Source organism: Hesperophylax consimilis, chromosome 28 (assembly GCF_061612785.1).
Source record: "Hesperophylax consimilis isolate HC1 chromosome 28, BYU_Hcon_1.0, whole genome shotgun sequence".
In the NCBI taxonomy this organism is placed as follows: Eukaryota; Metazoa; Arthropoda; class Insecta; order Trichoptera; family Limnephilidae; genus Hesperophylax; species Hesperophylax consimilis.
This window is the reverse complement of record NC_142863.1, coordinates 17,228,763-17,247,067: the sequence shown is the minus strand read 5'-3', so window position 1 is coordinate 17,247,067 and position 18,305 is coordinate 17,228,763. Positions and strand designations below refer to the sequence as shown.

Genomic DNA, 18,305 nt, shown 5'->3' with positions numbered 1-18,305 from the left:
TTTGCAGCACACTTTCATAAACATTTTACCCATGGGGTTTTGAATGTCTGAAATCATATAAACGTTTGTGCAATATTTGAAACACCAATTTATCTTATAGTATATTTAGTTATTTGTATTCAGCAGATATTATACAAAGTATTTGTGGCTTATTGAAAATCTCTTGTGGAATATTTTCTCTCGGTATGCGCAGCTGGATGTTGTCAAAAAATGACTAAGTCTGAATGTTGTGTGATTTTTATTTGATTCTGGACCGATTTTGATTGCAATTTTACTAATGACAACATACCGTTTTTGTCCCTTCCACCATCATTACATAAATATCCACACCACCTATCAATCAAAACTTTACTACTTTCTTTTATATTTATATTCTTTCTGATTTAAATTTATTTCTGATTTGAATTTGTTTTTCTCTTTTCATTTTTACAATCTGCGTTCTCTGCACAAAAAACACAAAAAATATAATCATTGGATTTTATTCAAACTTCTTCACCTTTCTCTCAATTCTACCCCCCCCCCCCCTTTCAACAATTTAAAATTGAAAAACTCCCTAAAAATTTTTTTATAATTCCACAAAAATCAAATTTTCTGTGGTTTTCATCTACTTCTTATTGATTCGTATATGGTTTTTACTCCCCTTTATTTTGAATCTAATTCAAAATCTATCCCAATATTAACATTATTTTTACTTAATCTACAATTTCATTCGCTTCTCGTCTATCTTTCTTTTGCTCCCCATAATTTTCTCTTTTTATAATTTCTCCTCATCTATTCCATTATTATTTCTATGATTTTCTGTCTCTTTTGTAATTTCTCCTCATCAATTCCATTATTTCAATGATTTTTCCATCTTTTAAAATTTCTCCTCACCTATTCCGTTTACATTTCTTTGGTTTCCATTCTCTTTACTTACTCCCGTCCCCCTCCCAATGGCACTGGCGCCACGCTACCACAACGCGTACAAACACCAGCTAAGGGGCGTACCAACATTGAACTGAGGGAGCAATTCATTCTCGCCGATGGCGTGTCGCAAAGCATGACGGCGTTCAAGGCTAAGACGCCGCGCTCTTCCACCAACACGCCGCCTACTCTCGGCACGGCCGGCCCTATCACCAAGGTAAATCAACATCGGGAACAAAACATTATTAACTTCAGAAAATGCTGATGATTTGATGACGGGGTTTCTTGGGTTACTAGATTCTGATGAATGAAACCACCTATTTCACAATAACTTTTATCAATTATATCTTAAGTTACCAGATTCTCATGAATTAAATAACCAATTTCACTAGATTCTCGTGAATTAAATGAACGAGTTATTTCACAGTCATTTTTATCAATTTATTTCTTAAGTTACTAGATTCTAATGATTTAAATGAGCTATACTAAAGTAGTCTGCCTCAGTAATTTTAGATCCAGGTGTTTTAACCACAGTACAGCTTAAGTGATGATTATAGTATAATGGTGATTTATCTAAAACAATAAAAACACTCGATTGTTATTTTTTAGCGCCCAAAGGACGCTTTACAGAGTGAGAAAATAACTTAATATAAATTATCCGAAAAGTACTTTGCCATTCTACTTAAAACTGAATGAAATAAACAAAAAATAATATATAAATATTTATTTGTGTAAATGTGAATTTGTGAGATAAACTGCCAAAACTTATTTTCATTAGTAACTCTCAACAAATAAATAATAAAAAAAACTGAGCTGAAAACACACTTAACCCCTCCGACTTTTCGCGAACTTGAAGCTAAGATGTCTTAAACGAAATGTCAATTTCACGAAAACGTTGTGTTATTACCGCCTCACAATCAAAGCTCTATAAATGAAACATTACTGAACGGAGCCGAATAGTAAAAACTGTTTTAGAAAGGTTACAAAATAGGCTTTCAAATTGTTGTATCATAAATAAATATTAACATTTGTAAATATTTAAATTTAGAATGGAAACATGAAAATATTGTAAAAATGACTCACCTGTAATGTTTTATGTAAAAACGATACTAAAATCACGGATAATGTAAAACCAAAACACTTATTTCATCGTACAAATGTACAATAAACAATTCTGTCACTTCACTTTTTGACCATTTCATACAAAATATATTTTAAAAAAAATAATTAAACTTGCGAGGCGGGTCGGCACGTCAAACGGCTTTCTTGGCGTCGTTTTACGGTTTGGCGGGTAAAATTTGCTTCCACTGAGTAGGTCTTTTTACGGGTTTCTATGGATAACTTTGAATAGAGATGTGAAGCTTCATTCAATACGAATATTTTACTTTTTGTTTTAGGGATGTCACTAGAAGAATAACGGAGTTATGACGATTTTTGTGGAAACACACGCGTTGACGTGTAAACACGCTTATTGTACTTGACTGCTATCGTTATTTTATCGTGTATATCTGCTTACGTTGCTGACCGGTTAAGCTAATAAATTCATTCATAGACTTTAGTCGATCACGAAGAACATTTATGTATAAATTATGTTAGAGACGTCATTAAGTATTTTTCAAAAGAAAAATTATTGTCAGTTTATTCTAGTTTCTTTAATGATATTTGATTGATTTTAGATAAAGATAGCAAAGCTTACCAATTCACTTTGTATTAGATTAGTAATCATCTTAACTATGTGTAATTTTTAGAGTGTTATTAATTTTTTGTGGTTTTATATTCTGACTCTAGTAAACAATGCCGTCTCGTTATCTGAATCAGTTTCTATAAACATTTGTTTGTTGCAATGGTTGTGCATCACTTATTGGCTATTTAATCAAAATATTATAAAAAAGATTGCTAATTAAAAATACAACCTTTGCAAATGGAAATGGCTGAAGTAATCAATATCGTCGGGTGATTGCGATAACTTATAAAACAATTCTAAAATAAAATTTCATAAATCAACATTGGGTTTAAAATAAAGGTGAGTAAGAAAACATTGGACTTGTGGACGAAAACAGCAGATTTAAAGGTGCGTTTTACTGTAAAACTGTTCAAAATCAATTGATTTGTTAGATGAATTAATTTGGTCATTTGTTCATCTTAGTTTTATGTTAATTATTCAAATATTGAAAGAACGTTTTAATTATATTTTGAACATTTTTGCATCAAATTTAGTTGGTAAGTGGATATGCATGCGTGGATGAGTTAGTTGCAATTTTCTGAAGAGAATGAAGCACATCTTTACTGTTGTTTATTATTGGCGACATTTTGTTTTGTTATTTATTTAACATTTCATTTTGTTGTTATCTTCGTTGACGCATAAGAGCACCAAATAATAAAATGGGACTCCACTGTAAGATTATTATTATTGTATGGATATTGGTAGCACGCATTTTCTATCTGTCGGAGATGATTTCTGCATTGGAAGTAAATGGTGGTCAACACAAGGTAGGTGAAAGTTATATAGAATATATCTTCAATAGTATTATTTCATACCAAACAATTCCTTACTTCATTTTCCTTCTTTTGATTTGAACTGTCTATTATTTTGTAAACTTTTTGTTCAATTAATGTCAGTGTTATGAATTAATTTTACAAGAGTGACTTCAAATCAAAATTTCCTTCCTTTTTCAAATGAACCTCCTAAACCTATTTTCTCAGTATTGCCAGATGTAGAAATGTTTTTTCCCTCAATCGTTTGATTGCAAATTTTTATGAGCGTTTTGTCGTTTGTGTATTGTTCTTTTTGAGTTTTTGCATCTTGAAAATAATACCATGTGTGCCTGTCCTTTTAAAAAACCTCGCCGTTTAAAAATAACCATTAAAAAAAACCTACGTTCAATTGAATAATTTCAAAGTAAAAGTGATAACTCCGACGTCCTGACAAAGATATTTCTGCGATAATTAGGTCAAAAATAAGATTAAGCATTTTTTTTAGGATTTTAGAAATACCTACCTACGACATTTGATCCCAAAAAATACTAGATTACCACAATATCTTCGTTTAAAGCTTATTCTTTATCCAAATTTTTGGTGTTGCCCCTTTATAAAAAACAGTTTACCCATATCTCACTTTTCTTTATAAATGTTTCAAAAATCCCCCACTTAATGAATATCCTCCTCTTTTATAAAAAAGCAACACCTTAAATGGTATAAACTATTGTTAATATCTACTTGAATAGTCTAACACTTGTATTTGTCTCCTTTTTTCTTTTTCCAACGGAATCATTCCATTTCCAAAAACCTCTCTTCCATCATCAAAAAAAAATTTAATTAATCATTTCGAAATCAAACTAAATCATTCGACCACCGTAAATCTGGCACTACACAATTTTTTTTTAAACATTTAAAAAAAACCATTACAATTTGAAACGAAATCATTTCATTAAATCGCCGTCCTATCATCATCCTTTTGAAAAAACTTGGGAAATTTCCCGTTCCCCTTTTCCTCTTTCCTCTGATCGCCAAACCGTCAACATACGCCGCAACATTGTCGGTGCGTACAGCCGAAGACTTGATGGAGCAGTTGCGGCCGATATTTGATGCGTTACGCCAGCGCGAGGAGTTGCCGTGTTCGTACCCGCTGCACGTGGGGAGTACGCACGGCACCAAGCAGGCCTTCATCTACCAGCACTCGCGGGGCCCGCAGGGTAGCCACCAGCACCACTTCCACCAGCCCCACCAGCCGCACCCCCCCCACCAGGGGCAGCAGAGCTTCTGGGTAATGAAAGCTATGAAAAACACATCATTAAGGCCTTACGTTTAAACCCAAGTCATGTTTATCGACACTATCATCAAATCGCCCAATTACATCATTTGACTTTTTTAAACTTTATCCACTTCAAATAATGCTCCTCGTCAATTCGGCTTGTGAGGTTTTGATCAAATTTTTGCTTTTTACTACGCACTTGCGATGAACTTGCGTTGCTGGTCGATTTATTGACAATGTCAAATGTTACAAGGGTTCAAACACTTGTTTTATTATATCTTTGAAAATGTGTGATTGTTTATGCCAGCTGTAGCGATGATTTTTCTACCCCTTTTTTGATTTTAATATATTTATCCATTTTTCAGTTTTTAAATTTGTAACTGAATAATAAAAAAATAAATAAATATGGTTTTACCGTTGAGAGTTCTACTGCAGCCTCTATTTCTGTTACATGCTTTGTTTATGATACAGAGGGAGAGGTTAAAACAGATCTACCAGCGGTATTCCTATACTTCTATAATTTGATGTACATTTTGTTATTTTACGCTTCTATTATTTTGCATTTTTACAGTAGATTAAAAAAAACACATAGTACTTAGAAGAGTCCTAAATTTTATTAAAATTATGTAGGTACCTAGGTACTTACCTAGAAAAGCTTTTTGAATAATAATGAGTTCCACCAATTGGCAACATTCATTAGAAATTACACTTACTTATTTCTGTGTTTTATTCCTAATTTGAGTTTGAATTTCTACGCACAAAGTTAACAAGAACGCTGTAAAGATAGAAATCTATAGCTATAGCCATTTATACCTAATGACAATTTTATTTCACAGATAATTAATGATTTTAATCCAGCAGGACTGGGTGAAAAATGTTGCAAAACCAATCTGCCAAATTACATGAGATATATTAACAGAAAAATAAAAAAAAAGTAAAATTAAAAGAAACGAAAAGAAAATGAATAACGTAATAGGTAGGTAGGTACCTAATAATAACATAAAATTAATCTCATGTGAATTCTTGTCATTAGGTTATATAGCTGCAAATGACTCCATATTTATAGCGTGTTTTTGATGTTGTGTGTATGAATCCTTTATCAAGATTGTTTTTCAACAAATTTGAAAAAAAAAATCTTCATATTTGTGATGTATGTATGTATGTTTGTTTGTCGAGTATTATGAATTATCGTATTTGTTATTCACTGGTCTGATGGATTCAAGCAGGATTCAAAATTTTTGGTAAGTTAAAATAACACTAACCCGAAAAAAAACAACAAATTAAAAATTACATTTTCCTAACACTCGTGTATTTTTACAAAGCTAGTAATTTTTTATTTCTTGATTATATGCTATGAAGTTCAAAGAAAACATCGACAGAATCTATGCATTTGCATATCGACCACGTAGAATAACATGGACGCGGTTATGTTACACGATAATAGAGTCTGGAGGAAGCTACTTTAGAGCTCATTATCGCTTAATATTTTCGCAGTTTGAACGGTTAACGGCCAAACAATGCACTTTTGTTTCGGCGCTTTGACTCCACTCTTCAAATCGCATTAATTCTACTGTTTTTGTAAAATTAAATGTAGCAGATATGAATAATGTCATTATAAAAAAGAATTATTTTTTCTTTGTGGCATAGAATCATAGAAATATATTTTGTTTAACTGCAAAACATCTAGAATAACATTTGGTTTCAATTTAATAAATCCCTGACAGTATAAAGGCACTGCCTTATAGCAGTGTTGTTTTACCCATAGTTCTAATTTACCTTTAAATTATCTTTAACTTGTAGATTGTTCACATTTATTGCTATTCAAAACATTAGAATCCTTATTTAAAAGTAAAATCTAGAACATTTTAATAGGAACACATTTTAACATATTATTTATAAACAACCAGGTTCGCGAGCGATCCGCTCGTTCGGTGCCCATGGGAACGACGCGAGCATCCCGCTCATCGCTCTCCGCCGGCACCCCAGACTCGCTCAGTGATAACGAAGCTTCGCTGGGCCAGACACCGAGGTCTGCACTCAAGAAGCCATCTCTTGCAAGGTAAGCGCTTGTTATTTATGTGTATCAATTTTTACAATCAAACCCAATACAATTCCACATTCTTTAAAAAAACAAAAAAAAACTTCTAAACCCTGAGATATAATACAGTATGAACTTTTTCACTAAGCATAATTTGTGATAGTAAGGGAATAAGTTGGTTACCTATTGTGTGTATCGCCCCGTCTGACTGCTAGCCATATATCTTACCTACCCTCCGGGTTATAAACCACCCGATAAAGTGAATCATTTGACGTCCTCCATGGTCGAGGGGTAAGGCTCTCAACTGGCAATCGTAGATGTCATGAGTTCAAATCCCGGCGTGCGCAGGTAAATTTTATTATTAAAATTTAAATTGATTTGTGTTATTTCACAATTTATTAATTTAGAATAGTGTATGGTATATTTTCACGGGCACGTTCCATAGTGAAAGTTATTCTCAGTATCGCTTTGGTGTAAGACCACCATTCATAATTGAAAAGTTGCTTGAAATGGGTTTTAGTCCTATTTGGTGACCAGATCTGAAAATTCAGGTACTTCATCACCCTCCTCTTCCCCATCTCCTTCCCCTCCCCACTGGCTTCAGCCTAACAATATACCCCAATGAGGATGCTGTAGTCTTACTGGCTCCAGACACTTGGTAGCAGTTGGACTCTTGTGCGTTATACACATGATTTTTTAAAAATTATTTGAAATTCAGATTAACATCAAATTTGTCGATTAGTACCTCTTTCAATTTGTTGACATTTGAACGGTCCCTGTTAAACGCTGAATCTTTGTGCGTTACAGCTTTCGAACAAATTGTGATCAGCCGACAAACATAAAAACATAACTGAAGAATTCAAATTTTAAAGTGGTGCTGAACGACAATTAACAATGTTAAGGTAAAGTCAAATGCCTGCCACAATATGATACAGCGACCGTTATTGTATTGTGTATTTTGTCTGTTTCCAGGTCAAACCTGACTCCAGGAGGGTCTGGGCCTCCGTCCAGGACTCCATCCCGCCCCGCCAGCAGAACGGGCTCCAAGCCCCCCTCAAGGCACGGCTCCAACCTCTCACTCGACAGCACAGGTGAGCCCCTTTACTTTATGCTAAGAACAGCTAATTCCTACTTAATGGCGGAAAAGGCATTGCTGTCTGATAATTTTATACTTTATCTTTAGTTTATGGAGTCTTATTACAAAAGCAGACTTTAATTTCAGACAATATTACCTGAGGTGATCTCTCACAAAAGCGACGCTATATAAATTATCCAAAAATAAATAAATAATTTTATAGTTGGGGTCTGGTGAAAAAAATGTAAAAAATTTGTTCAAATAATGTATTACTGTCAAAGATATAGCTGTTTAAAACAAAATCCATTTTCTAGAATGGGTTATATTTTATTTTACTTATTAATGCTTTTTGGTAGTGATTTCAATAGGAACTGAACAATTCTTGTACAGAGTTCTGTTTTAATCTTCTAAAATATATTTATTTTGTAATCTCCCAAATCTTTTAAAACTGTTTTGCGTTAAAATTACGCCATCTTTATCGAAACCACGTTTATTTCCAGACGACGGAACGCCATCCCGCATCCCGCTGTCTCGCCGACTGCCAACGACCACCAGCACTGTCCGCTCCGGACTTTCGACTCCTCGGACTACCGCATCCAAGCTGAGCGCGCCCAACGGCAGCGCACGGCCGCGAACTCCCACGGGGCTCATCAGCCCCGCCCCCGGCAGGTTTGTTCTTCATTCTCATTGAAATATAACACACAGCAATTACAATAGATGGCACCACCACTTGAACAATACACTGGCCAATTTACTGGCTACTGGACAGTGTGGTTATCTAATCTGTCTATAGATGGCCAGTGTACTGCATTGATCACGCGAGTGGCTAAAAATTAGAGGAAATTTTCTATTAATGAAAAATACACTAGTTACTTTATTGGCCACTGGACTGTGTAGCTATTGGATTTCTGCCATTAATGTGGACTATAGTGAAAATTGTATCCAATGAGTTAATCCTGTCGATTTGATGGACTTGGCGTCATTTAAAATCTTCGATATTTGAAAGGTCCCTGTTAAATGCTGATTCTTGGTGCATTTCAGCTTTTGATCAAATTGTGATCAGCTGAAAAGCACAACATAACGACCGTTATGCTTGACAGCTGATCACAATTTGATCAAAAACTGAAATGGCCTAAGAATCCGCATTTAATACTGATCAAATGTCGAAAATTCAAAATGACCCTGATCTTCATTTCGAGTGGCATTAAATGTGACGAAAGTTTAAAACACTCCAACCCAAAACTTACAAAGCTGCATAATCAATCATTTTAAAACTGTAACCGTTTCTTGATAACTTAAATTAACATGTTGATAATTTTTAAAATACCGTATATATTGGTAAACACAGCAGTGGTTAACAAAATATCCTGTTTTTTTTATTTTTTTTTTATCATTTATTGCAATACACCATTGTTTATTAATTCTTTTTTCCTACTAAAACATTCATTTTATAATATTATAAATAATCTTTTCATCTCTTTTTTAATTATTTTCTAATCACATTAATAATTTAACGATTTTCCAAAGATATACATAATAATTATCTTGTATAATATAGTAAATTTTAACCAAACATATTTTTTATTGTTTTTATGAATAAAACCTAACCTCATAATAAAATTAATAAAAAAAAATATTTATTGTATATTGCCAGTCAATTGGATTGATGAAACAATGACAAAAATATTTATTTATTGTTTAAATTCCCAAAAACTTGAAAATATTCTGGGGTTTAAAAAGTTTTTTTGTACCTTGCACAAATGGCTTCACAGCTGTCGTTCGGGACATTACAAATGAAGAAATATAAAGCATCTTGTATGAAATCTCTATTAGGTTTACTGGAAGTGGAATGTACAGAACTTCTAGTATCCCCACGTTATCGGCAACCGGATCTATGGCCAGGTACAAATCAAGGACAATATTTGGCACCGGGTGTTGTGATGTTTTTTTTCTCTGCCTTCCCTCTCACATCCTACAGTAGTTGATTTAGATCTCTTCTCCTCTATCCTCAGTGTATGATGTGTCTTCTGCTGAAAAATTCCAATGCTTGTTTTTATTGAAATCTATTACCTTTTAAATCCAAAATATACATTTTGTGTACCTCTTAAAAGGCCGGTAATGGATTTTTAGTTAAAATTTTTGTATCAAATTCATTATTCAAAATTTTCAATTTTTTCTTTCCAAAAAAATTAAAAACGTAACTTGTGTTTATTTAGTTCATTAAAGACAACTAAATATTATTTTCTAACCATTATCGTTTTCCGAAAATCTTTTGATCTAATTCACATTGAAGTTAAGCAAATTTTGTATAACGCTGTAAATTTTAGCATTCGTTTCTCGTAAAGTCAATATTTGTACAATTTCTTCACATATTATCTTCATTTCCCCTTCTCGACACCGTCTGTGTTGTGTTGTGCGTTCCCGCCCAAATGTGTATTTGTTGTGTTGTGTGTTTGTTGTGAACTTTTCTTAGTTTTGTATCTTTCCGGAGAATATTTCTGCTTGGGGTATATTTTTTATAGAAACGGTATTTTAGCTATGGCACTGGTTCTAGAGGAGAAAAAATTATGAACACAATATTTTATAATTCCATTTGAATAGCGCATTATCACAAAGTGTTTAATTGTTCCCAACTTTCCTTATAAAATTAGTATTTTTTACAATAAAAATAATTATTAATCTGCCCATATTATCGTAATATAATTTTTTTTAATTCAATTTACTAGTTTTATCTTTATTCTAGTTTCTATATTGACAAGTGATAGTTTTATGATCTTTTCATAGCATTTAAAAAAGTTAAATAGTTAACTAGATTTACTTAAAATACTTTTTTAATATTTACATCAATTTAATTCTTAGATATTTTTAATAATTTTTTTACATATCAACATCATGTCAAATCAATGACTTTAATAAATAATTTATTATGTAATGTGGTGATGGTGTAAATATGTTTTATGTTTTGTAATATGGTTCCTTCTCACTGATATGCTTTAGTTAACCACTTAAATCATAAGTGATAAGTCTGTAATAGTTGTGGTGACAAACTCAGTTCAACGAATGAACCACTTTGCAAAATATACACTTCTGGTTATGGTCTTATGTATTCTTCACAGCCATCTAGCCTATACACCCTTCTTTCATTAATAACTGTATTCTTCTTCTTTTACTTTTCTACGCAAACGGACATCTGATCGACAATCAACTACGCCCAAAAACATGCAATATCCGTCCAACCAACATTAACAACGATAGCAAATCAGCGTCGTCCCAACCGGCTTCCCTCGGTCACGAGAGACTGCCGAAACATTCCTCGAATTCACATTCCCACCCGATCCAACCTGCTCCGGGATCCAAAATCCCGGTGTTCGTGGCGTCGAAAAATCCCAGCGATCGGCGGGAGAAATCTCGATCCGAATCGCCACAGCGAAAGCTGTTGTTGCAAGACCAGATGCACCAAGAGCAGCGGTCGCCCGAGGAAGACTCGTCGCTGTTTAACATCTCCAACATTTCGACTGCGAGTAGCTCCAACTCGAGTTATAGCATCTCGGGGGCGGTGCAGCCGGTGTACTCTACGGACGCTACGGGAAGTGTAGCCACTGCTGTGGAAAGATCGGCCAGTATGGCCACGGCCGTGGAAAGATCGCCCAGTTTGGAGAAGCAGCCACGGTACTACATATGATAAGAGACAAATCGTTGTGGACATTTTGCTGCACTTTTACTACCGCCTCTCGATGTTTTCATTTCAGTTGGTTTTGTTTGTGTAATCTCAGGTCAAATTGTGATTATGACGTGCAAAAGAGACATATTTCAGAAGAACAAGTTGAAACATTCAATTGTCCCTTTTTAATGAAACTAAAGAGGACATAAACAATTATGTAATCACTTTTGCACTTCATCATATTGACCGAAGACCACAGATTTGTAGAGTGGCATTATTATTGTTGTGAAACACACTAGTCTTGTCAAAATTACTCAACTGAGCCCCCGGTGGATTACTAATAAGCTAAATAAAGTCCCGGTTTCTATTTTAGAAGCCCCGTTTTGTTGGGGGTTCATGGAATAATCTAGTGTGTTTTATAACTGTGTATAAGATGCTATGTTTAACGGCACTGCTTTCTATGGAGTTTTTCATCTAATATAATCCACAGGAACCCGCCCATTTTGCACTTTTTTTCTTGCCATCTTTATTAGTCAATATTATGGAACCAGTCTAATAATGGTACCGAGTCATCCTTAAAATTGGACGCGTGTGTTACTTGTCTTTGTGGATTCATAACTATTTTTAGACTGTTTCGACTTATTAGGTTCTCAGTTACCATTGCATGCGGTTTACCGATTTGGTGAAATTGATTTCTATGTGTGATTTTTTAAAATAAGTTTTTGTTTTTTTTGTATTTTGAATAATTGTTATTTGTAAAATTCATTATGATCATACTTGCATTCTGATTTATTGGGTTCAATATCAGATTCAAATCCACTACTCTTCCACGTCTTACACAAACTCACTATGTTTTTATGTATGTTTATTTCTTTCTAAAACTTATTTTATTTTATAGCATGTATTCATTTCTGTTTGCATGTTTTATTAATTATTTTATATTATTGTGACTGTTACATAGTATTTACACATTATCATATAATATATCTATTGTATTTAGATAGTTTAGAGTAAAATAAAATTTTCTGATTTTTTTAAAAAATACTTTTCTTGCAATATAATAAATTAATGATGATAGTAATGACTTAAAACACAGTTTTTTGTTTTCTCGGATTCTATGCCCTTTTTTAAATTTCTTTATGATATTCTCCAATCGGTTTCATATTTATGATGCGAGAACAATCCATTTTACAGCCAATTGATGACCGCCATCAATTTACAGGCTGTATCAGAACGCACACAACATACTTTAAGCCGCCATTCTTGATCATATTTTGAGTAAAAAATGTACATGTCAGTTTGTACTGATTACATCTTTTTGTTCTATTAAAAACAAAAACATACACGTCACCACTGCCACACGTCGCAACACATCACATGATACGTGCTCCGTCTCGTCTGTGCGGTGCTGCTGAAACGAGATGGAGTACGTATCACATGATGCGCTAGGTTATCCCTGTGGCAATGTGTAATGGAATAATATATTTTTTTTGTTTTTAATTGATCTGAACAGTGAAATGATATCTATTATCTATCTATTATATTATTTATATGTAACTTGTATACTTTTTCTTCTTTCTTTCTCACTAATATCTTCTTTCCTAACCCGTGACGCCTGCAGGAGTTCTTCGTTCCACCGAACCGGTGACAGCGGGACACCCGTCTCCTCAAGAGGACCTGGATCCAAAATACCCGTTTTCACAAAGGAACTCACTAATACCACTAACACTAACCACATGAGGTAAATTCTTCTGAACGTACTACTATACCAAGAGAATGAGATTTAACACTTTCACAGATCCAACGTCTGTCGTTGATGTAGTTTTAGACGAGATCCGATATGACACAACGTACATATATACATATGTCTTTAAGTCAAGGATGCGATACTACAAAATGGACAAGTCAAGTTTTGTATTAGTATGTATTTGTCTATTATGTGTCACACCCAAGATTTTTTACTACTGATTTTCATCTACTTCACAAAACACACATGTCATGTGACATATGTCGTGTCATGGACATCTGTTTTCCGATTGTGTGTCTGTTAATGAGTTAAAAGCCATTATCAATTTTCAATACATATTCCCTTTGATACATATATCTACAAAGTAAAATCATATATTTATATAGTTGCTATTAATATTTATTCTACTGCTTTAATACATAATTAATTTAATAACTACTAATTTATCTCCTATGTAATAAAAATACTTATATATCTATCTCTCTACTACATTATATGCTAATATAAAATGTCAAATAATACCCACACATCTAAATAAATAAAAATGTAATTGTTCTTTTGTTCAAATTTATAAAACTCCCAAAGTTCTTCAATACGCGCGTGTTTTTACATACCTTATTATATACATGTCACCTGTGATAGGTAAAAACAAGCTTTTTTTATAAACAGTAAAACCAACAAACCAATCAAATTGATTAGTAATATGTATAAACTAAAGTATCAAAACACTGAAGGGTTTTAATTTTACAAAAAAATCTATTTGAATTCCACTTCTGTTTTCGTGAATGAATGAATGCAAATCTTGAAAGCTGAAATTAAGCCACTTCCCGACTGTGTCGATGACTATGCATTCTATCAACTTTTGGTGGCAATCACGCACACACACGCGAACATAACGCATTTCTCTGAAATTGGATGACATCACAACAGTTAATATACAAAATAAATGTCGGTCCTCTATAATCGGGATTTGGGGCAGTTGTTAGCGCGGTTGACTCCGGTCCTTGGAGAGGAAGGTTCAATCCACAGTCAAACAAAAACAAAAAAATCTTTGAAATTACCTTCTAGACGGACCAAGAGATGGCGCAACTTGAAAAAGCCAAAAATAGAAAATAGATTTTCTTAAGAATAATAAATATTATAGTTTAAAAAAAATCTTTGTTTTTTTACGGATTATTGGAAGTAAGGAAAAATTAGGATTATTTCGTAATAAAAGACACGTTCACAACACACTTCTATCCGGCGCCCTTGAGGTGATTTTGCACAAAAACGGCGCTATAGAAATCGTCCAAATATTATTATTTTTATCTTCAGTATGCATCAATTGTAAATATCATCCTTTTCCCCTTTGTCAGTTGATTTAAATAGGGAATGAAGAAAATTGAAAGTTTCCTTAGTTAATTGTTTGTTGTGTGTTTAGGGCTCGAACACCTTCTGGTAGCAGCACCCCGGTAGTCCCCGGCCAGACCACGGCTGCCTCCCGGCTGCTGCGCAAGGGATCCAACGCTTCCGAGTCGTCCACAGCCGCAGCGACCGCCACCTCCGCCAACGGCCGCAAGACCCCCGTCAGAAGCTCGGCGACACCAGACAGAAGAGAACCATTCAGACTATAAACAAACCAACATCTAATCTAACGCATTTTACCATTTCTCTGACCTAGGAATTTATTAGTGAGTATCCACTATTTGTAACACATCAAAATTTATTAGATTTCTAGTGGCAACATTTTAACCTCGTCGCCAGCGAGTTTAATTTGTTGTTTACTTTGCAAAATTTCATATTTATTAGATTTATTTTTACAATGGCATTTTATCCTCGTCGCCAGTGAGTTTAATTCGCTATTTTACAAAATTTACCAATTTATTAAAATTATTTTATACTCGTCGCCAGCGAGTTTAAATTGCTTTAACTTTATTGTTATTTAAATGTTGTGTTTCAAAGAGTGCGATACTTTCCATTCGTACTATCGTTTGCATTTTTTTCTATTTATAAAAGCGTTGAAAATAATTATTTGCCTCTTGCCATACTAAGATAATTTTTTGTAGACCGTCGTGATATGTGTTTTTGTTTTTTTTTAAATATTTTTAACGCTGCAATATTTTTCAAAGCCCAGACCCAATGCGAATGATACAATGTGAATTGTACGCAAAATTGAAGAAACGTGTATTTAGTTTGATTTTATCGAACACAAATGAAAGATCTTATATAATATTATGTTTTTTTATAGAATTTGGCTATCGCCATCTCAGTTCAAATTTCTGACGAAATTGTAACTACATTTTTATTTCTCGACCAGAGTGTGATTTTGTATTTTAACTTTGCCGGAATAGTATTTTTTTTTTTAAATCAATGTTTGCCATCCTTATTTCGAGTGAAGAAAATTTAAATCAATGTTTAATTCATTTTTTCAGTTACTTTTTTAATATTCATTCATTCTAAATTATTTATCATTGTTTGATTTAAATTTTCTACATCGATGTTATCTCAGAAGGTGCTCGTCAAAGTCTTTTTTTATTAAAATATGGATTGCAGATTTTGCTCCACTAGAATAAAAAAAAAACATACTGTATTTCAGAAGCATAAAAAAAATATCAATTAAAATATGCCTTTTATAGAAGATATATCGCCAATTATATTAAAGCTACGTATTAGAATCTTTTGATAAGTTTGCTTTGAATCTGTAATCTGTATTTTTTAGTTCATTATATTTAATTACGAATACAGTTATTGATACCTTGTCAAAAAAAACCATTTAGTTAGGAATTATTAAAAAGTCATAATTTTTTTTTATTTTAGGGACCATTTTGATTTATGTTGGTTCGCCATCAAAATTGATAATTATCGTTTAAATTCGTTGAAATCGACAATTCCAATCAAACTTTAACGTGGCATCCATTCGCCAGTGGATTACGCTGTTAAATGTTTGTTCGTTTCACATTTCAACAACGAATCCCATAGATTAGTTTTTTCTAATGTGATTTTAATTATAAAACGGACGTTTGTAATGCCGATGCAATACGCCAGTTGTGTCGGTAATTACGACCTCCTTTTAATTATTATTTAACTTTAATCAGTTTACAAATTAACAGACTAATACAATTAAATATACAATCAATATAAATACTTTCGCCTTGTTAATAATAGTTGTTTTTTTCTAATTTAATTTAGCGTTAGAGATGAACGAAAGCTTTGTTACTCGTTAGTAATTTTGTAAATAAGTAAACATGATCCCAACCAGCACAATGACTCAACTTTTGCAAAGAATTAAAAATGAAAATTCACATCTACCAATGTTTTTTTGGAAATGTGTTTCTTGCTATCGAATTTTTCATCAGTTTTACCTCAAACGCCAGTGAGATAAAATCGTAGAAAAATTCAAAAACGACTTATTTATCTAAATCATTTTCTAAGCAAAATTCGCCAATTAAATGTAGTAAAGTTTTAGGCATCCTGTTATCGGATAACCTAACATCTTTTGTATAGAATAAAAAATATATTTATACAAATATTATACAACAAGCCGAACTTTAAACATTTTTGTATTCGTAAATATTATACATTGTTATTTTATTAAAATAATATTCATGTAAAATAGCACACACTTTTTATAAATGTGTATAAACTTTTTTTTTCTCGTACAATTGCTTGATGTATATTTATTCCCTTTTCCAATACATATACCCAACACAGGCTTGTGTCACTTGTCATAGTTATAACAGTACTTTTCCAATACATATACCCAACACAGGCTTGTGTCACTTGTCATAGTCATAACAGTACTTTTCCAATACATATACCCAACACAGCCTTGTGTCACTTGTCATAGTTATAACAGTACTTTTGAGTTTTAATATTTTTTTATTTATAATTTAAAATTTAACTTATTTATAAGCCGTGTTATAATAATAATAATTTAAATCTCACAATAATTAACACCAACTCTGCGGAGGGTTGTGGAGAAAGTGTGGATTGTAGAATCAATTGTTTTGTAAGCTTGTGATATAAACATGTGTAATGTTTACATCGTTCAATGTAATTGAATATGCCTTACCAATATTGCTTATGAACCATGTATATTATTCTCCGACTTTATCTGTCTGTAATAATCTAAATCCACACTCCAAAACTATCTAATAAAAGTTTTTATTAATACAGCTTTGTGTTTTATTTCTCATTTCCTCCTTATATATGTGTACAGTTTATTGGCTGCGACACAGTAATTATTATTATTATTATTATTATGTAATGAGCAGGCAGCATTCTGCTGATGCGCTCATATCTGATTTCACAACAAGTTTGACAGTAATTGAGTTGTTTTAAGTTTGAACTAAGTCCTTTCTTCTCTCCAAATGTGAATCCAATAGAGCTTTGAATTGATTTATATTTGTTGCATCGATGACATGTTGTGGGAGTTTGTTCCAAGCATCCACTACTCTATTTGCAAGGAAGTGTTTTCTAGGATTAGATGCAAAAGGCGTTTTGTTGAGTGTCCACGGAGATTTATATTTTTATTAGTAGTGAAGATTTGTTGGATGCTAGGGCAACTGTAATGTCCAGATAAAATTTTGAAAGTCTCGATCAAGTCACCCCTTTCTCTTCTTTCTTGTAAGGTTGGTATGTAATCTTAGTTCCTTGAGTCTATCTTCGTATCGTAGATCTTTCAGAGCTCTTGGTATTTTGTCTCTGTACTCTCTCTAACAGATTTATATCCTTTGCGAAGTAAGGACTCCATATTTGGAAAGCATATTCCAGGAGAGGTCGCACATATGTTTTATATATTTTTAACATCATGTCCGGTGTTAGGTCAAGGAAGGATTTCCTGATTAGATATGTTAGTGAATTTGCTCTTTTCACAATTCCAGCGATGTGTGGTTCCCATTTCAAGTCCTGTCATATGGTAACTCCTAAGTCTTGTTGTAATGTCACTGCTTTTAGAGGTGTTCCATTAAGTTTGTAGGCAAGTGTAGGGTTAGTTTTTCCAACATTAATTCAATAAATAAAACAAATTTAGAAAGAGTAAAGGAAATGCGAGATCTTGGCATAATAATGGATGAGAAACTAGACTTTACGGCCCACATTCAACAAACTGTGAATAAGGGTATGAAAACATTAGGTTTTATAATAAGAACA

At 33.0% G+C, this 18,305-nt stretch overlaps 1 protein-coding gene across 24 annotated transcripts in view; it reads left to right on the top strand.

Moving 5' to 3' along the window:
• Positions 1 to 17,329, top strand: part of shot (dystonin-like protein short stop) — a 644,554-nt gene extending 627,225 nt beyond the window's left edge. For 16 of the 24 annotated variants that reach the window (XM_089648723.1, XM_089648709.1, XM_089648708.1 and 13 more), the window contains 8 exons: positions 4,452 to 4,666; positions 6,562 to 6,713; positions 7,665 to 7,783; positions 8,268 to 8,436; positions 9,601 to 9,669; positions 11,023 to 11,436; positions 13,050 to 13,169; positions 14,596 to 17,329. In XM_089648723.1, the coding sequence (XP_089504849.1) occupies positions 4,452 to 4,666; positions 6,562 to 6,713; positions 7,665 to 7,783; positions 8,268 to 8,436; positions 9,601 to 9,669; positions 11,023 to 11,436; positions 13,050 to 13,169; positions 14,596 to 14,788 (1,451 nt within the window). In that variant the 3' untranslated portion in view covers positions 14,789 to 17,329. Of the gene's footprint in view, positions 1 to 974; positions 1,121 to 4,451; positions 4,667 to 6,561; positions 6,714 to 7,664; positions 7,784 to 8,267; positions 8,437 to 9,600; positions 9,670 to 11,022; positions 11,437 to 13,049; positions 13,170 to 14,595 lie in introns of all 24 variants that reach the window. The other 8 variants (XM_089648721.1, XM_089648719.1, XM_089648720.1 and 5 more) reach the window with 5 other exon arrangements.
• The last annotated feature ends 976 nt before the right edge of the window (positions 17,330 to 18,305 follow it).